At 37.9% G+C, this 22384-nt stretch overlaps 1 protein-coding gene across 1 annotated transcript; it reads left to right on the top strand.

Annotated features, from left to right (window-relative positions):
• The first annotated feature begins 662 nt into the window (after positions 1-662).
• On the top strand, positions 663-22094 carry LOC6639184 (transcription factor sem-2). The gene is made up of 7 exons (XM_023178242.2): positions 663-699; positions 6632-7542; positions 7640-7803; positions 16623-16689; positions 16763-16890; positions 19222-19316; positions 21413-22094. The coding sequence occupies exons 2-7, from the start codon at positions 6737-6739 to the stop codon at positions 22007-22009; spliced, it is 1857 nt and encodes a 618-aa protein (XP_023034010.1). The 5' UTR covers positions 663-699; positions 6632-6736; the 3' UTR covers positions 22010-22094.
• The last annotated feature ends 290 nt before the right edge of the window (positions 22095-22384 follow it).

Below are 22384 nucleotides of genomic sequence, written 5' to 3'. Positions count from 1 at the left end.
ATTTTCAAACGCCTGTTAAACAAAAAGTCAAACAATACCCCGCCCCAACTCCAAACACCAACCGCATACCCCTCCGTCATTCCTTTATCATCATCATCCACATTATCAATGAAATGAAAAACCAAACACCAGCCTGTCCGCCCTCCACCCCTCTGACACCACTACTCCTCTCACTCTCTCTCTCTCTCTCGCTGTCTCTGTCTCACACACAATCTTTCTATCTGCACTCAAGAAGCATGCGATCATAAATAAATAAACATAAACTAGTGATATCTAATATGTAATGTGTAAGACAAACAGATACAGATACAAAATACATCTGCAAGATACAACAAACATCAACAACCACAACAACAACAAAACCAAAATAATATAAAAAAAAAACTAAAAAAAAAATAAAAAACCCGACCAGCTCAAAGTCATAAAAGTCACATATTACAAAAATATTGTGAAGAATTATTAAGTAAAATTAATAACACAAATTCAACATTTTATGGCCGAAGAAAAAAAGTAAATGTGTAACTTGTTTATAACAATCACTTAAATACATATATTAATTATATATGTATATCCATCTATCTATCTATATATGCACAAAAACCTAATTTGGTTAAATACTTTTATTTATCTTCTCGATCCTCTGCAAATCGCATTAACAAACAACGGAACTTAAGTTAAGGAAATGCAGCACTATCAAAGGTAAGTTAATTAACAAATCAATCCACAACTTTATATATTTGAAAGACTAATTTGGCATTACACTTAACCCGAACATCGAGGCCAAATTCACTTAAATGAAATGAACCATATATCATAAGGCCTATATCTTGACCAAAATAGAAGCCTTTTCATAATTCATCAAATGCCAAAGTCAATCTAAATATGGCTAAAGTTCAAAAAGAGATCACAAGGGCTGATGGAAATGTTTTACTTTAATTGAAAAAGCAAAATATTAAAGATCAGAGAAGTTTGTTTATAAGAAAGCTTTTCCAATCTAAATACAAAGCTTCAACCCATAGATATTGCCATAGAATTCTTTTAAAAGCCATTAAGAGTTCCATTAGATGGTTCCTAATACATGTGTATAGTAATTTTCAGATCTTTCTATAGATTCTGTACCTTTTATCAATGGTTCTATTAAATGTGTTCAAATGTAAATCTGTTCTGCTTTAATCTTAAAACATAAACATAAGCAACATTAAACAAAGACAACACACAGAAATTAATTCATATTTTTGGTTATAAAAATGGTTTTTATAGCTTTCCCCCCAAAACCTCTCCCTGTTAATTTTACTATAGAAAATTAACGACTTTCTTCCGTTTTGAATGGCTTTTTGAAATGTGTTTTTGAAATCTGAGTATAAATGTAATTAAAGTTAAGCACTATTATGTTAATCTTTTAACGACTAATATCGATATTCCATTTTGATAGGTTCTATATCGTATTAATATCAATATTACATTTGGCAAAAATATATCTTTTGTTTGGACTCACTTACTATTAGGAATAGTCAAGCGGAAACTGAATTTCGGATTATAAATCAAAACTTTTTTACATGAGTTTCGTTTAATGATTGAAAGTATTTTCACCTAACTTTTACATGAATTTCTATAAAGATATATACCATATAACGATCAGAGATCCGTCTAGAGTATTTTCAACTATTTCATGAGGCAAAAAGCAGCTAAAATTAGTATACCTGATAAACGCGTTCATATATCCCCCCCTCCACTCTCTATTCACCCAAAAAAAAAACCACCATTCATCAGTTTACTGATCCAACTTAATATCTATAATTTCAATGTACGCAAATGAATGAACCTTTCATGTAGATAAATTAAGAAATTGATGGTCGAACTGATTCAAGATGCTGCTGACCTCTTTGAAAGGGCAGCGCGCGGGTCCCACAAACTATGCATTTACAAGAATAAACAAATTTGGATAATTATTTGTTGTTGGGCTTGGGTTTAAGGCTTGCTCGGTATTTTGTGCTAAATCATTGTCGGTATCTTTTTAATTCATACAAAGAAAAAAAATTATACTCTGACTGTGTTTTGTTTACTTTTGCTTTCGATGTTTCTTTTTTTATCCATTCTTCTCTTGTGAGCGATGATCAAGGGAATGAACGATTCCTTAACGATGTTTATATTACGGGAAAAAAAGCTGAGGAAAAATCAATTTGATTAAGAAAACATACGAAAGAAAGAAATCAATGAAAAACAAAATTATATAACAATGTGCCAAAATAAAAAAAGAACAAGATTAGATTGTAAAACTTTATACTAAATATCTAAGCTTATTTCAATTACTTACAAATGATATCTTGGGTAAGGGTTGATTACGATAATGGCTAATTAATTAGTCCTTAGAGGGCAACTAGGAAACCTAAATAGTCTTTAAAACAAATACTTTCATAGAATGTTGGATCTTGTGACTTTTCACTCAAATAACTTACAGAATGTCTTAGAACACTATAAGCCAGACTTTTGACTAGATATATCTAGATATAGGTACATACGACCGGAAATATTTCTGTTAACTCCATTATTTCCCACCATCTACAATACACTTGTGTGTAGTCAGTCAAGAGGCTGATCAAAAGCAGGCCAAAAACCATTTTTTTTGTCAGCCACCAAATGACGCAATTTCTGAAAAGAAAAGATACAAAAAAAAAAAATTGAACAAATAAATTTGCACAAAATGTGCAAATAAAACAAATGTATGTATGTGTATTAGGTTGACGTGCCCTCTTCTTCAATTATACATATTTTTGGTATGATGCGAGGCATTTCCATCCATCCATCATTCGAGCCAAGAAGACCAAACACAATTGTGCAAATAGAATTTTGTTAATAACGCCAGGCCAAAAGGCATAACAATTCGGCGACACAGCGCATATTTTTAATACAAAACACAAAAAATAAAACCGAAATAAAGGCACAGATGTTGTGGTGAATGAGAATATGTATATATATATTTATATATATTTTAATAGGAATACATATATTTATTTATGTAGATTATTTGGTTTGTGTTTTTGCCAACTATTAAACAAATGCAAAATGCTGTTTGTTGATGGTGGTAGGAGAGGGCAAAGTACAGAGCTAAAAGAATTCTAATTAATATTCATCTGTATTTGGGTTTGCCCTTGGCGGGAAACGAACTTGACACTAAACCAAGAGATACGTTTACGAGGCCGATTGTTGCGAGTGTGAAAGTTCTTAATTACAAACATTAGGGGGCCCAGCGGCTTAGGGCTACCACGGACCATGGACTATAGACGATGGACGACGAAGAACGACAGAGGCAGCAGCAGCAGCACACAGCGTGCGGCCAAGAGACACTTTTGAATGGAGGCGATTGGATGTGGATGCACACACAAGAGAAGAGGCATGAGGCATCGGGAATGGGGCATCGGGCATGAGGCATGAGGCAGACGATGCCAAGTAGAAGCGGAACGGAACGATACATTTCAACACAAAGTGGAGACACTTAAAGCTCTACCTGTATTGAGGCGAATCTCTCTCGAGTCTCAAGAGATCTCTCAGCATGTGGCTAAGCCGATCATAATTCTTGTTTGACATACCAACAAACGGATGAACAAATGAACGAGAAGCAACAAGCCAACAAAAAAACAAGAGGAACGAAAAAGAGGCAGCCAAACACGTTGCCATGGGGAGAGGATAGTGCATGGTAGACTGCGATTCAGTTGGCCAGGAGTGGGGAATGGGGGAATGGAGATCAGACCAGACAACGGGTAGCCCTCTTCGTCTCTCCGCGAGAGATAAATTCGCTTAAGGTAATTTTACTCCTACAGAAAAAAAAAAAATAAAAATTTCCATAATAATATGTAAGAATAGGGAAAAACATCATCTTGAAAATCTATTAAAGCTACTAGATTAGCCCACGGATTCTACGACTATATAAATATATGTATAGATGGATAAATTGGAAAAGTTTTCGGGGTAAAAACTGTAAGCTTAACGGTCACAGTTTCTTCCCACCTTCTTCTCCAGTTGTTGTTGTTATTCGTTTTTTTTTCTGGTTTTTCTTTCAAAAAATTCACAGCAAATAAAAATATCTTGACTGCAATTTGCGCACAGCTGGTGGTGCAACCGTCCTCTCGCCTCATGGTGGCCCTGCATGGTGCATGGTGCACGGTGCTTGGTGCACCAATGCACCAGAAAGCCAAAAAGAAAGAAAAAAAACTGCGCAAAAAAAGAAACCCAAACTTGACAACACAGAAATTTTTTGTTTGCACTCCATAAGGATTACAAATATGTCTCACACTCTCTACTCTACTCTACTCAACTCTACTCCACCTGTTCCCCTTGTAGCAGTTGCTCCTGTTTCTTCTACTCCTCCGGCTCCTTTTTACCTCTTTTTCTCCTCATTTTATTTTATTCGTTCCTTTTTTTATTCACTTTTACATAAATAAATTTCATGCTTAATACGCATGCCTGAGCAATTTTTACTTTAACACCAAAATGTGAACTGGATTCGGCTCAAACTGGACCGACTGCAGCGGATACCAGAAGAAAAAAAAACAGAAGGAAAAAAAAGATACATATAATGCCCGGAAGCAGTACAGATGTCGCGCATGGCAAAGCCTCTGCACAGACGTTATGCATAATGGACAGAGATCGACTGGACAGCAGCCGAAATGGTCCAGGGAATGGTGGTCAAATAAGGAGGGAGACATTAGTCTGAGTGTGTGTGTGTGTGTCTGAAACAGAAGTTAACTAAGAAAACAGTAGTAGATTCCTTTAAAATATATGCTATAGATACATCTCAATGCTAAATGATATAGTGAAAGTGTTGTTGAAATGTCTACAAACTCTAGGAAATAGACAATTTTAAGAAACGTTAAATATCGATACATTTTATCGAAAACGTTACACAACTTGCTGTAGATTTCTAGTTTAAATCTTAAGCTAAACTCTCTAGTTCAGACTTATTGTAAAAACCGGCTACATTTGTTTTAAACTAGGTTCCAAAACTATTCAAACTATTTTGATATACTTTTGATGATCATCATAAATGATTAACATATATTTTGTATGGATTACAGATTCTAGACAAGATCTAGACAGCTTTCTTTCGATGGCTTTTTATTCTCATAAACTTCGGAATTTTGGATTTACATACGAAAACACCCTCTAAACGTATGAATTTTCAATTTCGATTTAGTAAATTATTTGGAAAGGTCTTTGCCAAAATGGACAACGAACCATTCGCCCACATTCACCCGGATTCAGATTTAGGTCCAACGATCAAGTGTATTATATTATTCTCGATGCAAATATCCACTGCAGATGACATATTTGCTTGGGCACATTGTGTTCGAGCTAAAGAGCTTGTCGTCTCTCACGGCCTACAATAATTATAGCCTCAACTCCCCACATATATGAGAGTAGGCATATGTCTTCCGCACGCCCAACTCAATTGTACTCTAGAATCAGAATTTGCACCATTAAACAAATTGAAAGCGTTTAGCCGGACGCTCAATGGGTTTTCGGGCATCTTGACCCATGACTGCGAATAATTGGAGTAGGGGGTGAAAACCCCTTTTTCCTTCTCACTGTGTGTGTGTTTGTGAGTGTATTTAACACATTAAAATCTTTACAACCCACAGCCCACAGAGAGAAAGAGAGATTTCAGTGCTGGGCATCAAGTGGAGGGCCAGATTAATCCCGCTTATAATGCACGCACATGTGAATTGGAAAAAACCTTAGACCAAACCTGACCAAAACATCGAGAGCACAACAAAGGGGACGGGGGAGAAAAGGAGTAGAGAGGCGGAGGATGAGTGAAAGAAATGGTTTTCAAGTGCCTTGTCGCATAATGAACAGAAAAAGAAGAAGGAGACAGAGGAGATGGAGAATGAGGATGGTCGACGTCGTCTGTGACGGCGGCGGCGGCAGCGGCATGTGCAGGCCGCACTTTTAAGGGTTGACATTTGGCCCAAACACAAAAACGGAGCTGAAAAGGTTTCAAGTTCAATTTAGAGTTGAGGTGGCGACTGCCAGCCCGAGGCAGGTCCATGTACCATTGTATTGTTTCCATTTTTTCTCCTCCACCTCCGCCTTGGGTTGGGGAACAGGCGTTGGTGGGATGGGGGTGTAAGAAGGGGGCGCGACACACATTTTAAAAGCTCAAATCAATTAGTTAATTGATTAACAAAGCCTATAGGCAAGACAGCAAGTTCTTTTGGAAGGGGCTTCATAGCCTGGCATGAGAAACGATGCAATGTCTACCGTAGCTGAAACCCTTAACGTGTTTTTTAACTTTCTAGGCCTAATTATTATAAAATAATCGATAAGCGATAAATTATCGTCATCGAATTGAACAGATTGATAAGATCTTATACCGATCGAATGCTTTTTTGCGATATTTGGATAACGACAAAAGAAATTAGATTTAGAAATTGGAAAATTTCTTCATATATTTGCGATTTGTTCTCTTATTATTATTATTATATAAAAGATGATTGCAAAACATTAAACTCATAACTTCTTATGCGATTTTAAGCCTGTTGTGCTCATTTTATCGACAAGACTATTAAAAAGTATTATCCTGATCATAAAAACTGATCATAAAAGACATTCTGTTTGCTTAACTTACTTGCAGCGCAACGAATATACATCAAGAGACCATAACTATAATCATTAGAACCTTGACACCATCCCAGCAGGCGTTGGTCAATATTATTGCGGAGCTATTTCCATCAAAAATATGATGGAACGTCTATCCACACATTTGTCGCTATCTGGCCTATCGCTAGCACATCCATTGCAGACACATTTGAGCTCTGTGAGCTCCAGCAGCGGTTCGCATCTTGGTCAATTGGCAGCGGCCGTTCAGCAGCATCATCAGCAACAGCAGCAGCAGCAGCAGCAGCAGCAACAGCAGCAACAGCAGCAACAACAGCAGCAACAACAACTCAGTGCCGAACAGGGCAATCACAGTCATTCCGTGCATCATTTGCATAGTCAACAATTGTCGTTGGGCCATCATCATCATCAGTGCAATAGCAATAGTAGCGGAGGTTCACCAAACGGTGGGGCTTCGGTAGGATTGGCAGGATTACATCCTCATACAGCTGCCCTGCATCATCATCATCATACGCAATTGCATCAGCATCATACCCAGGCGGCGGCACAGCAGCAGCAACAGGCGGCACAGCAACAGCAGCAGCAGCAACAACAGCAACAGCAGCAACAACAGCAATCAGCGGCTTCCTCCTCGCATCACAGTCAGTCAGCGGCATCATCGGTGGTATCTAGCCATCAGACGCAGAGCCAATCGCTGCATCAGCCCCATTTGAACGGCAGTTCGCAGCTTTTATCCAGTGCGACCAATAGCCATCACAGTACTCCACCACATCCACATCACCCGTCCTCCTCATCAGCCGGGACCACATCGAGCAGTGTAATGGCCGCCGCAGCAGCTGCCCATCTCCATCACAATTCTCAGGCATCGCCCATTAGCAATTTGCATCAAAATATGGGCAGTCTGATGAACAGTGGCAGCAGTGCCAGGTGAGTGAAGATGATGACGACACTCCTGCTATTGACACTTTCACCTAATCCTCACCATCCGCTCCTTTTCTCTGTCTCTCCCTCTCTCTCTGTACAGCGACGTCTTCTTCAGCCTGATGATACAAAATACAACGAAACGCCAGAATGAGGAGCATATCAAACGTCCAATGAATGCTTTTATGGTCTGGTCACGTCTACAACGACGTAAAATTGCTCAGGATAATCCCAAAATGCATAATTCCGAAATATCCAAAAGGCTGGGTGAGTACAAGTGAATCCTAAGCTTCTAGTTAAAGTTTAAAAAGACTTAGATATTTGGGAATAGCAAATGGACATTACGACCTAATGAACTGTCCTCTAGATAGACTCGAATCAAAGTGAAGTTTACACATATTCTCAATTGAAAGTTAAACTTTAGTGGAATTTTGTGATAAATCATTGTCAGGCGATTTACAATAGCAATTGAGATTTGGGAATGTATCTTAAATTTGACTTCGGATTTACAGGGATCCTTAAATTTACCCACTATCAGCAACTTTCAGTTGTGTCCCCTTTGACATTTTTGACAATAGATACTTGGATCCTTTTCGTTAAGCCATTAAACTTTATGTTTCAAGGTTCATTTGAAAGTTTATTTAATTTAAAAAAGAATAAGAAAAGAAAACAAAAAACCATACGTTTTTTTTCTTCTTTAAGTTATTCAAGCTATTTCAAGTGCAAACAGACAATTGTTTGTTAATATATTTCAAAGTTAAGCTCACTTCATGTTGTCTCATTATGTGTGCTTTGTATAACAAAACCACAAAAATACAGATAGAAAAGAAAATAGAAACCCAAAGTGAGTGTAAGAGGAAGAGAGATTGGATAAAACTGTTTTCACCCGACATATGTCTAATCTGGAAACAAAAGACGACGGCCTACAAAACGAAAATTAAAATGCGGCACACGACCTGCCAATCTCTAGCACCCACACTCACTCACTTCGCTTGCTCCCTCCTCCGTCCAGCCCACTTATGCAACTTAAACTAATCAACGTAATACCAAACTGTACCCAACACCACAACTCCGTCCGTCTGCCAGTCAGCCAGTCCGTCGGTTTGTACAACGTAATGGGGCGGGGAGGAGAGAGAATGACAATGACAAACCAAAAACGCGAGCGTACTCTCAACGCAACTGTCAAAACTGACAAGCGGCTGTCAAACAATAGCAGGAAGCTGTTGATTATATGGAAGGCAAAGAAGGGTTTGCTTCTTTTTTTGTATACATTTTGTGTTCGGGTTTTGGGATTCGTTGAATTTGAGTTTGGTTTCAATTATTTGGAAATCACCCACCCAGATAAGTTGCCAAATCACGAGCTGTTTGTGCCATTGTCTCGCCGCTTAACTAGTTGCAAAGTTAAGTAGTTTATTTCTGGGGCGTCCTTGTTAGCTAATCCCACACACACACACTCGAAAACAGAATCTGGGCAAAAATTCCTTATCGTAGACCACTTCTCTTCAGAGCTCTCTGTGTGTGTGTCTCTCTCTCTCTCTCTCTCTTAGTTCAATTCAATTTCAATCAGACACGTGGCAACTGACAGCATAAGTCTTTAGCATAAGAATAGAAAACAAATACCAAGGCTAAGACTGGTGAGACTATGTCTACCGGTTACCAGCAACAGCATCATCACAGCATCCACTACCTTTGCAAGCTTTTCAGCCTGCTTTTCTCATGCATATTAGATGAGTGCGAAATCTGGCAGAAAATCGCTGTCATAACAGCGATAACAATAAAAAGGCGGCCCTCGAGGCTGTTAAGTTCTTCACATCATCTTCGTCGTCATCGATTGAAATTGCAGCCATTTCCTTGTCCTTGTTCATTGCAAAATGTTTAATACAAAAATTAGTAAGCAGTTTAAACTGGGAAGATGCTGTATCCCTAACACCAAATGTTAAAGGAAGTGTGTGAAAAAGGCTAAGAATGATGTTGAATTCAAATAGAAACAGACATGTTTCACAGTGAAAACCAATGTATGTGAATATAAATGAATGATATAAAGATATTCCTTATTTTTATACTCTATGTAAAAGAAAACTTATGGGTACTTCCATTTCTACCCCTTTTATTTTACAATTTACTAACTTCTTCTATTACTTTGCTCTCATTCTCTGGCAAAGCACTTGTAAAATGACTTTTTTTTTTTTTTTTGCTTTTTATATTTTCCCATTGTTTAAGCAAAAACAAAGCAAATTAAATGCGACTCACTTGCCATTCAGTTGAGCGCAGCAGAAGCAACAGAGAGAAAGAAAGAAAAAAATGCAGCAAAAATGCCTGGGGAATTCCCCTTTTCTTTTTTTTTTTTGCTTTCTGTTATTATTCCATTTCAATTTTTTCCCTTTCTTTCTGTTTTTTTTTTACAACTTTTGTCGACTTTGCCTTCTTTCATTTACCAAATCAGCAAAAGTTCAACTTAAATACAATCTATTCGACCAGCAACAACAAAATGGTATATTAGAAAACTTCCTCTAAGCTTTTGTTGGCATTTCAGTTTAGGTTTTCATTTTAATATAGACGTTATTTTTTTTTTTTCTTTTTTTCCTCTCTCACATCTTTTCTTCGATTTTTGGCAAATCCATTATGTCAATTGACAGTTCCCTCTGTAATATTTGCTGTCAGTTGCAGCCATTGTTAAGTTTGTTTTTTGAAGCGATGAGACGACGAAGATGGGGGCGAGCTTGAAGAGGAATTGAGTTTTCCTTTTGTGCCCGAAAGGTGTGCGAATGCTTGTGGGGGAGTGCAAAGAAGGCAAACTGATGTAGGTAATATTTGTTTTGCCATTTAACATGGTTTAAAGGCTTTAAGAATCATATTTCGATCGAATAAAATACATCTTCACCAACCTTACGACGATTTAATCTGTTTTTACCAAACAATAATAGAAATTGACTTAAAAGAAATATTTAAATTATCAAAGTGTCTATAGAAAAGGCACTTAAACACTCGATAGTTTAGTCAAAAGATTTTGAAAAATAATTTCAAGTCTTTTGTTGTAATTTTTTGATTAACAAGAAAACTATTATTATCCATCCAAACTACTTGAATTTTTGGTTTTATTTATTTATTTGAATTAACAATTAAACAGCTTTCAACAAAAATATGCAACCATTTGCCACATTTACACAAATGTCAAAAAGTTTTTTGCACTTGAACAAAAAAACACAACAGAAACAAAAAATAAAAATACAAATGAGAGAAAAGTTACCCCGGGATTCAATTAAATGAATAAAATAACGCTCATTATGAAAAATTGCAAACAGAATGAAAACTGAACAAAAAACCAAAAGAAAAAACCATTCAAACACATAAAAAAAAACAAAAAAAAAAACTGTGGCATAAACAAAGGCGCCACAAAAAATGGCGGCGCGAAAGCTACTTTTCAACACACACATACAGACACAGAGATACACACGTAGAGCAAGAGCGAAAGAGAAAGAGAGAGTGAGTCGAGTCGAGTCGAGTTGAGCGTTGGGCAACTGCCAACTGGCAACTGTGGAGAGCCTCTTCAGATTCAGACGCCGCTGTTGCCGTCGGCATTGCCATTTATTTTATTATAACAAACAAAAGTCGAAACAAAAAAAAAGAGCATAAAATAATAAGTAAAACAGTGTCCCGGACGGGACTAAACCAGACAGTGCACCGTAGTTTCTATACCCTTTTAATATCGATAAAAGTAATTCTGAACCCAACAAAAGTGTATCAAATTTAGCAAAATTTTCTAGTAAGTAATTAAAACTTAAGAATTTAGAATCGATTTTGCAAATTATTTGAATATATTATCCTTGATATGTTAAAATCCTTTGAGATTATTTAATGAATTGATAAATATTTTGTGAACTTGGAATATATTTTCGATATATTAAGTCGAAATATAGAATTTCCAACACATATTTAGTAAATGAAAAGTCAAAAGGTTTTGGAAGGACTACATTTTTAAAAGATATAAGCTATAATTAGAGACTCAAAAGGATTATTCATCAATAATAAAGGATTTCCCATCGAAGGTAAAGGATAATGAATAAAAATTTCATATAAACAAGCTCTTTACTACCAAACGCATAAATAAAAACTTCGATTCATTGGATTTATATTCTAAAATTCTTACAAACAACTTCTATATTCACATATTTGGGGTAGAAATGAATGTACCCGAATCATTATTTTTGTTTTTGGCACAGTGTATGCAAAATAGAAAGAAAAAGAAACACAACAAGAGCGAGAGAAAATGTTATACAAAACAATTTTGTTGCGCCCTGGCTTAATTGAAATTGTAACTGTCATTAATTACTGTCTGGAAATTTGAATTAACAACAAAACAAACAAAGAGCAATAACAACAGCAACAACATCATCATCATCGACAACAACAAAAACAAAAACAACGGCAACAGCAACAGCAGCAACAACAATAAGCACAAGAAGAACAACAAATGGGAAAATATTTCTTCTTTTTTTTCGTGAAAATAATTGAAAAACCTGTCGAATCGACTGCTATCGACCGACCGCCTCTTTATATATTACGCTTCTTTTCTTTCTCTCTGATTTCGATTTTGGCTTGTGTTTGGGGTTTTTTTTTTTTTTTTTTTTAATCAAAGCTGTTCCTGCGGGAATATTAAATAATGTTAAACAATACCTACTTCGTTTTGCCCGCCTTCGCGTTAACCTCCCACTTCATGCCCCTCGCTCACTTTTTCTCTCTCTCTCTCTCTTTCTCTATCGATTTGAACAATAGAAAAACGACTTCGACTTTCATTCTGATTGCGCGCGGAAAGCATACAAAAGGTCGAGCTCAAGCCTTTTTGCCTTTCCTCTATATACTGTCGGGGGATACGTCAAGACCCTTTTGTTGCACAATAAAATGCAAACAATTGATTAGTTTGCAATTGGAATAAAAAGAAAACGAGAGGAGCAGCAACAAAAAAAAAAAAAAAAAAAATCGAAGCAACACAGGGAGTGTGAAGGCGATCCTTTCGTTTAGCTTTTGCAATTGACAGGTGGAAGGATTGTCGAACAAGAGGTAGCTGGGTGGGTGGGATAACATACCCTTTTCTTTTATAAAGAAAAGGGGGCAAGTGTGCGGTGTGGATATACACTCTTAATTACAGTACGCTCAATCAGTGCAAGAAACAACAACAAACCCATTCAATTGTCTTAGATATGCATACATATAAAACAAATCACAGACAGATGTATAGAGATTGAATAAAAAAGATAAGGGTCAATCCATTTCTAAGCCTAAACTCAAACAATTAATACGGAAAACTCTTCGTTTCATTGTAATTTCATTGTAAGCCTAAGAACAACAACTTTGAAGCCTAATAATGAGCATCAAATTCAAAATATTCTCCTTTTTTTTGTGTAAGAAATCAGTTTATAAGGAAACAAGGTTTATTCTTATCCTCTAAAGGACATTATTTAGACTTTGAGTGAGAATGAGAACCAAGTGCTTAATCATCTAATTCAATAACTTCAAATCAAGTCACTCTTGAGTCATTTAGACTTAAAATAATACAAAAACTTTTTATGATTAGCTGAGCAGAAAAATTGACTAATGTTTTGAATCGGGATTTAAAATCTTGTTAAAATGTTAAATTACAAATTATTAGTATATCAAATTTAAAACTTATCGATTTTGAAATGAATTTTCACATTATTGATGTCATATTTCTAGAAGGTAAAGAAAAAAATTCATCTAATTAACAAATTCAATACAAAGTTTCTAGCTAATTAAATGTAAACTTGTGAATAAATAGCTTGAAGGCTACTTCCACACACTATGTGGGCTCCCACACAACACACACACAAACACACACACTGACTGGCACACACACACACATGGTCACCTTTCTTTTTCTATTCTAACACATTTCCGCTACAACAAAAGTGGCGCAAACAAGCATGAGAGTAACTTTTAACGCTATAGAAAACCGAATAGAACAGAACGAAACCCTAAACCAAATCCCAGCATCAAATTGCCGGGCAAACAATTTAATCTTTGGTCAAGTTATGACCCAAGTCAAATAAGAACATTGAGTAGGAGGAGGAGTACGAATAGTCGGTTGAAATAAGTATCCCAATTGTGCAGGGAAAGAGGTAAAGTGTGAGAAAAAATGGGGGGCAAAAAAGAAAAGAGACCAAAAACTTCAACTGAAACTATTTGAAAAGTTTGTTCAACTATGTGAAACTGTGACGACTACTGCAATTGGAGCCGTGGGCTGGTTTCTCTGGTCTCTGGTCTCTGGTCTTGGTCTTTCAATATTTGCCCTGTGGGTTAACAGACTTCTGGGTTTTTGAAACAGTTTTCCAGTCAGTCCAGATATGGGGGGGATAACTTGTTAATTATACTCGAAATGCTGTGTTAACGACTTGTTTTTCATATCAATTATTAAGCCACTTTTCCATCTCTTGCTGTCTCTCCTTTTCTCTCTTTCTCCCTCTCTCTTTATTTGAAGTAAAGACAGCTGGAAGAGAGGGTCAGAGGCGCCACCGGCCGGTTGGGAGACATTGGGCAAACATGGACATTGTCAATTGTCATTCCTAGTTTATTCAACTGCTCAACTTTGGAGATGTTTCATGTACTCCTACTTCTCCTCCTTCTCCTCCTTCTTATGTGGCTGCTACTCCGCATTCTCCTTCTTCCACCTATCAATTCTTGTCTTGTTTATTATTATTATTGTGCAGGGTGCAAAACCTTTGCTTCTGTCTTCCCACTCTCTTCAAGGTGTCGTTCACAGAAGTGCCTAGGCCTGGACTTGGGCACTGGAGTGGAGCATAGAAGTTGCTCATTTGATGGCCAGTTGCCACTTGGACGATGTATATGCTTGTCGTTCCTTGTCAATGTATCTATAAATTAGTATTTTACCAAGCAATCCACATTATGAGTGGGCATACAGAAACCCCTAGGAAATGGGGGGGACGGATGGGTAGCAGTTCTACAATTGTGCCTTTTGTATGGCATTTATTGTTATAGTTTTCTCTTGTTCGTTCCTTTCTTGTTATCGTATGTGTGTATGTGTGTGTGTGTGTGGGCCTAAGCTGGATATTTGGGTGGGAGATGGTGGAACTTGTATCTGGACCTGACAGTCGTCTCTCGTCGTTTTCTCTCCAACCGGACCTGTCATCATCGTCGAGTGTTACAATTCTTAACAAAGCCTTTTCCCCATAACAATGCAATTTATGTTTGTCCGATATTATTCCTAAAAAGGGGGTCGACGGGCAATTTGGGGCGGCGGAGGGCGGTAGGCAGGGGACCCTTTAGCTTGTTGGCACTGCCATGTGCCATGTGACAAGCCACTAAAATTACACGTTACAACTAATTAGCGACATTTCCCACTCGAATTCTTCAAGTAATTTATATACAATATGTCCAATTCTTTTCCTTTTCTTTTGTCATTCGCATTCTTGTTACTGCAAGAGAATAGACAGAGAAAGAAAGAGAGAGAGAGAGAGAGAGCAACAGGGAATGAGGGGCAGAAAAGCTATACATCAACTAAATTAGATGGATACTTCTTGGTAGTAGCTATATAAGTGGACTCAGGCGTAATATAATAGAGTTAAGCTAGTTAGTAACAAAGTAAAAGCAAATTCTATACATTCATTTATACAACAATTATAGAAGAATAAAGGAACAAAAACAAATACACAATGCTTAGGAATAAAGAAATGGTCAAGCTGAGAAAAGGAATAAGCAATCAAAATATAGACAAAAAGAAAAATCTATCAAAGTAGCCAAGAGAATTCGGATAAGCCCTAAAGGATAATGTAAATAAAATATATTTTATTTCTAATATGTGTGAAGTTTGAATTTTTTATGTTAATTAAAAATATAAAAGTCATTTAATTATAATATTTGAATAAATAAGATTACAGAGAGAGATTAAAACAATGTAGGAAAACAAAGAAAACAGGTAAAACTTTGGGAAATTAATCAAAAGAAGATCAAATTAGTATCTAAACTTATAAAATATCTCGTATCTAATGTAAATTCAACATCCTGCTGATTCCAAAAATAAGAAACCAATTTTTTATGATCGTTAAAGATTTTGATGCATGGAGAAGATATTAGTATAAAATTTTCAAAAGTTTTATCCGTTTGGTATGATCTTAAATCAGAGCAACGGAGGGCTTAACTCGATGCTTTCTCTCTGAATATGGTGACAATTCTCATAAGTCTCTCCGCACCATAATTTCTTCCTTGTCATTGTCCTGTCCCCACTTATCCCACTGTCTCCCACTCTTCGTCGCTATCTCTCTGTATGCCTCATTTTGTGTGGCATCGTTATATCTCCCTCCCTGTTTTTGAGGCATTATGACACATGTCATTATAACATTTTACATTAACTTAAAAACATTTGCAATTTCTAAATACAATGCCAAGGGAGACTGACTACCTAGTAAAGCAACCTTCCATCTTGCCACCTAACCAACCCTATATGCCACTTATGTCTCGGTGTCTGTGTGTGTGAGTGTGTGTGCCATGTACACATCCTGGCCAACGCCCTCAAGAACGTAGTTAGTAAGTCTCGTACGAGTACGAGAGAGTTAAGGGAAACAAGAAAGGGACAAAAGGAAAGGCGGACGACAAAAACCACCTGCTGGGAGGGGATGATTGGAAGGGGGGAGAAGGGAGTCTTAGCTGCTGACTGAACCAAACCAAAACTGAACACTGAACACTGACAAACAACCAACAACAAATGACAAACAAAGCAGTGAAAGGGAGTAAGAGATACATACAGAGAGACAGGAAGAAAGAGAAAGAGAGACAACATGTGGTAGAAAAAGACAGAGAACGGACGCAACATTGTTTGGTTATCCTTCTTGTTAGCCAGTTTCTGGCCGAGACTGAATTACGTTTTGGGGATCTCTCTTTCTCTCTCACTCCTTGATAACGAGAGCTGAGGACATGGGTGGGTGGAGGAGATGGCACTTCAATTGTGTTGCCAGTTATTGGACAAGTACCTAACCCAAAATGAATGTATCTAATGGTATTAACAACAACAACAACAACAACAACAAGAGCTTATACCTTAAATCTCTCACAATCAGGTGCCGAATGGAAGCTGCTCACAGAAGAGGAGAAACGTCCGTTTATTGATGAGGCCAAACGTTTAAGGTGAGTGTGTCTCTTAAGTGAAAATCATTGGACTCCTATTGAATTCAATACTATGATTCTATACTCCGAACAGAGCTATGCACATGAAGGAGCATCCGGACTATAAATATCGGCCAAGACGCAAACCAAAGGCCTTGAGACGTGATGGTTATCCATATCCAATGCCATATCCATCGGTTCCGGTTGAGGCGTTACGAGCAGGTAATTATTAACATTATCATTTCAAAGAATCAAATTTCTTTACCAATCCAGCTCCTAACAATCTTCAAATATATAGTTCTTATTATTATCTTCTTTTAAAATGAACACTTTATATGGGAAGGACATTAGGTTATAGTCGATTTACAGAGTTTCAAGCCATCTATAAAGTCAATAGAATATACAATTTTTCAATTATCTAGTATTAAAATATGGACACTGAGCTTTCATATGATTAACCTGTCACAGATCATTTTAATAGACCATTAAAGAATCTTCAGGTACTTTTCTACCAGTTGAATGGATATACAAAAACTATTTACATATTCAATATATTAAAAGCATTTAAAACAGTCGGACCAAACGGAACCAAATAAAAACGACATGGAAAAAAAAAAAAACTATGCAAAATACGAAAAGTGACTTTTATGACTTAACTTAAGACAAATGCAAATGTGACACGTGATGGGGAGGCGGAGGGGAAAGACTGGGTGGAAAATGTGACAAACTACACACACACACACACACACACAACTGGCACACACTCATTTAACCGCACTAGCCATAAACCCGAACGGTTATTTCATTTGGCTGACAAACTGTGAAGTCATCATCCTGGCTTAACAATTCATTCAAATGACACACAGGATGGCATGATGGGATGGGCCATGGGCGGGGTGGAGCAGACAACAGACAACAGACACGACAGACATGAGCATAAGTTTCCATTCATGATTTTCCACATGGAGGGGTGGTATATATATATAACTCTCTTTCTCTATATAGTTAGTTTGGGTTGTTAGTGTCCTGGTTGGAGGATTTAAATTAGCATTTGTCACGTTTTTTTGTCTTGGTTGGTTGTTTGTTGTTGGGTTGCAATTTAACGCAAGTTTTTGATGTGGCAGCAAATTTTCTATCCATCTCTCTCCCCCTTCAAGTGGGTGTTGGTGGGGTTGGGTGTGTGTGTGTGTGTGTGTGTGTGTGTGTGTGTGTGTATATAGGATGATTTATGCTCAACGGAAATGATAATAAAAATGCAAGGAAATGCGTAATAAATAAAGCGAATTAGTGTTTAACTTAAACATGAAATTCAACCAACTGCAAAATTAAATTTATCCACTATTATATAGGGAATTTATATATTGGATTGGCTTCCTAATTGGCTTAGTGAAAATTCGTGTGTAAAATTGAGGAAATTTTTAAAGAATTTTTCAATGCTTTTTGGTTTTTCTCTCCCTTTCTTCCTCTTTGGGGCTGTCAAAAACAGAGCTTGTCGGGCTTCCGTTTTGTTAGCTTTATATTTGAACAATAAAATGGGAGAAGGAGGAGCAGCAGCAGGGGATGGGGCCTAATCTTTGGCCCCATTATAATAATAACAATTGATGATGGCATCTGAAACATTTGAACATTTGCTACTTGAAAATAAGTGGAAATCAAATAATATACATATGTATATATATATAGTGTATAGTATATAGAGATAGAGATAGAGATTTGTTGTCTAAGCATTTTTAATTGCTCTCCATCAAATAGCATCTCCACATCTCATTGTTGAGTTGAATTTCTTCAATCATTCAAAGCAATAGCGCCTCTTCTCAATGAAAAATACTTTGTTGTTTTTTATTTTTTAATTTTTTTTTGTAATTCAATAAGCGGCGCTTGTAATTATCATACTACACACAGAAAGAAAAGAAAAGAAACAAACCAAAAAAAGAAATACAGGCAGCTGGATGACTACCGTTTAGGGCAATTGGTTATAACTGGTGGGCATCTTGATATATCCCCCCCACCCTCGCCCCACGGCACTACTGACTTGTCCATCTCTTAAAGTCGTCGGTACAAAATAGCTGATTCAGCGAACAATTAAATAGCGACCCCGAAAATAAAAAAAAATTCAAATGGAATGAAAGAGTTAACCGAACAAAGGGCGCAAAATATTTCGAGTGGCAATTATTTTTTAAACTCACACAGGGAGAGAGAGAGAGATTCACATAGGCATAGACCAGGCCAAGTTGAAGCTGCAAGACCAAAAGACTGACAGTGGCCAAAGACATCAACAAGACTCGAATGAATTTCATCACATTATATATCCGATAGTTTCTTTGATGAAGATTTTTCACCATATTTTCGTTGGAGTTGAGGCCACTGTCGTCATGACCATGGTCATAATTGTGTTGTGAATTCAGTTTTTCTTTTCACTTCCAGCCGTAGCCGCCGCCAACCCTTTAGGTTCTCCTCCTGCTCCTCCACCTCCTCCGCGTTTTACCTGTTAAAATTTAAACTCATTTACCTCTCTCTTTTTCTCTCTCCCTCTCTCGCACATTTCACTTGCAGGCATTACGCCCGGTTACTTTGCTCCCGGTCCCACAGCGGCAGCCTATCACTTGGGCAGCCATCTCAGCCAGACATCGACGCCGACCACAACGCAGGTGAGTGTGTTTGACTTAAGCTCTTTTTTTTTACTCTTTTTTTTCTCAAGTGCCAGCACGTCCATCAAAACGGCTGAACGGTAGCCCAAAGACCAATTACTATAACCGATCGAACCATGGTGTCTGTTTTTTTTTTGGTGTTGTTGGTGGTGGTGATGGTGGTGACCCCGACGCCCCGGCCACGACCACGACCACGACCGGGGGTTACCTTAATAACATAATTACAGCAACTCCTACGTCTGACGCCCACTTTAAAGAGCGGAAAACACGCGGCCGTGACTAAGCGCGACACGCTTCCTTGGACTCGATAGGCCCAGAGAGACATAGACCATGAGAAGGGGATCCTTGCCATCCTTCGGACTTACATAGTTGTCATTGAATGTTTAGGCAGGAGCAGGCATTAAAAACAAACTGAAACAAATTGGTCAGAGAACAGGTGGGACCTCATGAGCTCATGAGCTCAGCAAAGTGACAGTTAACTCAAAAATACTAACTAGGACACTTGTGTGTAGCAGCTGCCGCATTCTTGCTCGTTGATAACTTAACAAGATCTCAACCTTAATCATGGCCAACTCCCAATACTTCTCTCTCCTCCTCCTCCTCTTTCTTTTTGCCCATATGCATCATTAAAAGCCATGACTATTAAATGGTATTGTTGGGGCATATTTCAGACTGGACCTATTTGAGACTGTGATTGATGTTCCTCCTCATCTTCGTTGGGTTGTGATGAGATGAGATGAGCAAAGCCTTGAATTACAGGCCTTAATAATATATCTACATAATAATAGGTAACCAAAATGTTAAATTGCAGAGAATGCTCAAAAAGATATTCAATTGCAAACTGACAGCTTACACACAAACGTAGGAGAGGAGGTCTTGGCCGGCATCGACACATTCCAAACCAAAGAAAGCCCATCATCAAAATCCAAATCTTTCCCTCCGCCCACCTTCCGAACAATTGCTAAGGCAACGGATTACTTTGAATGGTTGTTTAGTGCAAATTGTTTAACACTTTTGTGGCTTTTATTTGACCAACTAATTGTGGCAGCTAACCAACCCCCGCTTACACCCACTCCCCGACTTTGCCCCCTTCTACCCTGTCGGTAGATTTGGTCTCAGTTTAATTTTATTTGATTTGCAATACGTTTTTCATTGCTCTAAGTATGTACCAGTTGCCCTTCATTCCTTTATCCGAGGGTTGCTTTTTGCTTCATTTCCGTTTTGTTTTCGAGGGGTTGCTCATCCATCCCACTCACCCTCCCTCTCATTCACACACTCGCTCACTCAGTGACTCTCCCTCCACTTGGAACACTTTGCTCTGGGCTATAATTATGTTGTTAACACATCATCATCATCATCGTCGTCATCATCAACCAACAGCCAGGGGACGGGATTCGAACGCGACGAGGCCAAAAGCAAAGCGTTTTGGATTACAATTTGATTTGATTTGATTTGCGCCCAATTGGGAATTACTCGGGGATTCGTAAATATTTTGATGCTCTGTCTGTCTGGCTGCATTGCATTTTACGTGGATTTTTATAGGGATTTCGTAACTGTTTGCTTTTGTTTTTGTGTGTTTCGTTTGTTTGCTTGTTTGTTTGTCTGTTTGTTTGTCCAGAAATCGGGGAACGGGAACCGGTCGGGGGATCGGGTTCATTTTGTGCCAGTTAATTGATTTAGAATTGCGTTTACACAATTCAATTGACAGAGCGAGAAAGTGATAGACCAACCAGCCAGCCAAAGATGGCAGGTGAGACCATGCCATTCGGATCACAGCACAAATTTCTGCAGTTCAGCTGAGCAAATTACCAAGTTTTTTGAAAACGGGGAAAAAGTGGAGTAATCTAAAGCAAAATGCAGGTTATTTGTCAAGACTTGGAGTTGGAATAGTTCTAAGATAAATTCTAAAAGTTAAAGTCCTTTCTTTTCATTCTATTTGGTCAAGATAAATGAAGGACAAGAACATATCTTAGCCTTAGTCTGTCATTTGTTAGTTTTTTTAGAGGTTTGAAATGAGGAAACTTTGTCCTATGTTTGCTTCGAGGATTATTTTTAATCTTATCTTATTCAATTTATTGATTTCTCATTTTTTATAGGCCACTCTATCGGGTCAAATGGATAAATTCGCTTTGGAGCGCAGTTCATATCTGAGTAATGCGGCCGCAGCGGCTGCTGGTAGTCAGGCTAGTGCCGCTGCCTATAGCGCCTATTTGGATCCCAGTGTGTTGACCAAGGCTTATTTCGATTCCAAAATGTATCAAGATCGTGCGGCAAATTATGCCTTTGATATATCCAAAATCTATGGGGCCCAGCAACATGCAGCGGCCCATCATCAGCAACAACAGCAACAGCAGCAGCAGCAACAGCAATTGCTAGGAGGAGGCGGCGGTGGAGGAGGAGGAAGTGCCAGCTCTCATAATAATAATAGCAGCAGTGGGCTAGATGATCGCGATGCCACACCACAACTAGAGTCGGGCGGTGGCAGCAATCTTGTGGTCGATGCTAAGCCACATTTACATTCGCCGAGCGATGCGGCGGCCAGTGGCTTGGATTATGCTCAATATGCGGCTCAACAGTATGGCGGACAATTGGCGGCCAGTGCAGCAATTGGTGGCGGACCGGCCCCGACTGGGGCAGCTGGTGGGGGAGGAGCTGCCACCGATTTTCGGCGACCGTTGACGGTTATCTTCTGACCACCATCTTCTAATGGCAGCGAAGAGTTGAACTTGTCGATGACTTAGGAAAACGCGAGATTAAATATATATATATACATGAATATATATATATATATAAAAAAAAAAACGAAAACACGAAAAATTATAGCCAACTTTTACAGTTAAGTAAGATTTTGTCGTAGCTTCTCCCCCACTCTCTCCATCAGGAGAAGGGAGTAAGTACGAGGAATAAGCAGAACAACGAGCGGTGCAATTTTTTTTTTTTTTTGTTTTAAACGCTAAACGAAGTGCATAGCATAAATTTAACATTTAAATATATATTTAAATTCTACACACAAACACACACACTCACAAGAAAAAAAAAACAAACACATATATATATAAATTAAACAT

This window comes from Drosophila willistoni, assembly GCF_018902025.1.
Source record: "Drosophila willistoni isolate 14030-0811.24 chromosome XR unlocalized genomic scaffold, UCI_dwil_1.1 Seg144, whole genome shotgun sequence".
Taxonomy (NCBI): Eukaryota; Metazoa; Arthropoda; class Insecta; order Diptera; family Drosophilidae; genus Drosophila; species Drosophila willistoni.
Note: the sequence above shows the minus strand (reverse complement) of the source record. Positions and strands in the feature narration are given on the sequence as shown.

Coding starts and splice junctions, on each gene's coding strand:
- LOC6639184 (XM_023178242.2), top strand. CDS start 6,737: ATGATGGAACGTCTATCCACACATTTGTCGCTATCTGGCCTATCGCTA. Junction 7,804..16,622: donor CGAAATATCCAAAAGGCTGG/GTGAGTACAAGT, acceptor TCTCACAATCAG/GTGCCGAATGGAAGCTGCTC. Junction 16,891..19,221: donor GGTTGAGGCGTTACGAGCAG/GTAATTATTAAC, acceptor TTTCACTTGCAG/GCATTACGCCCGGTTACTTT.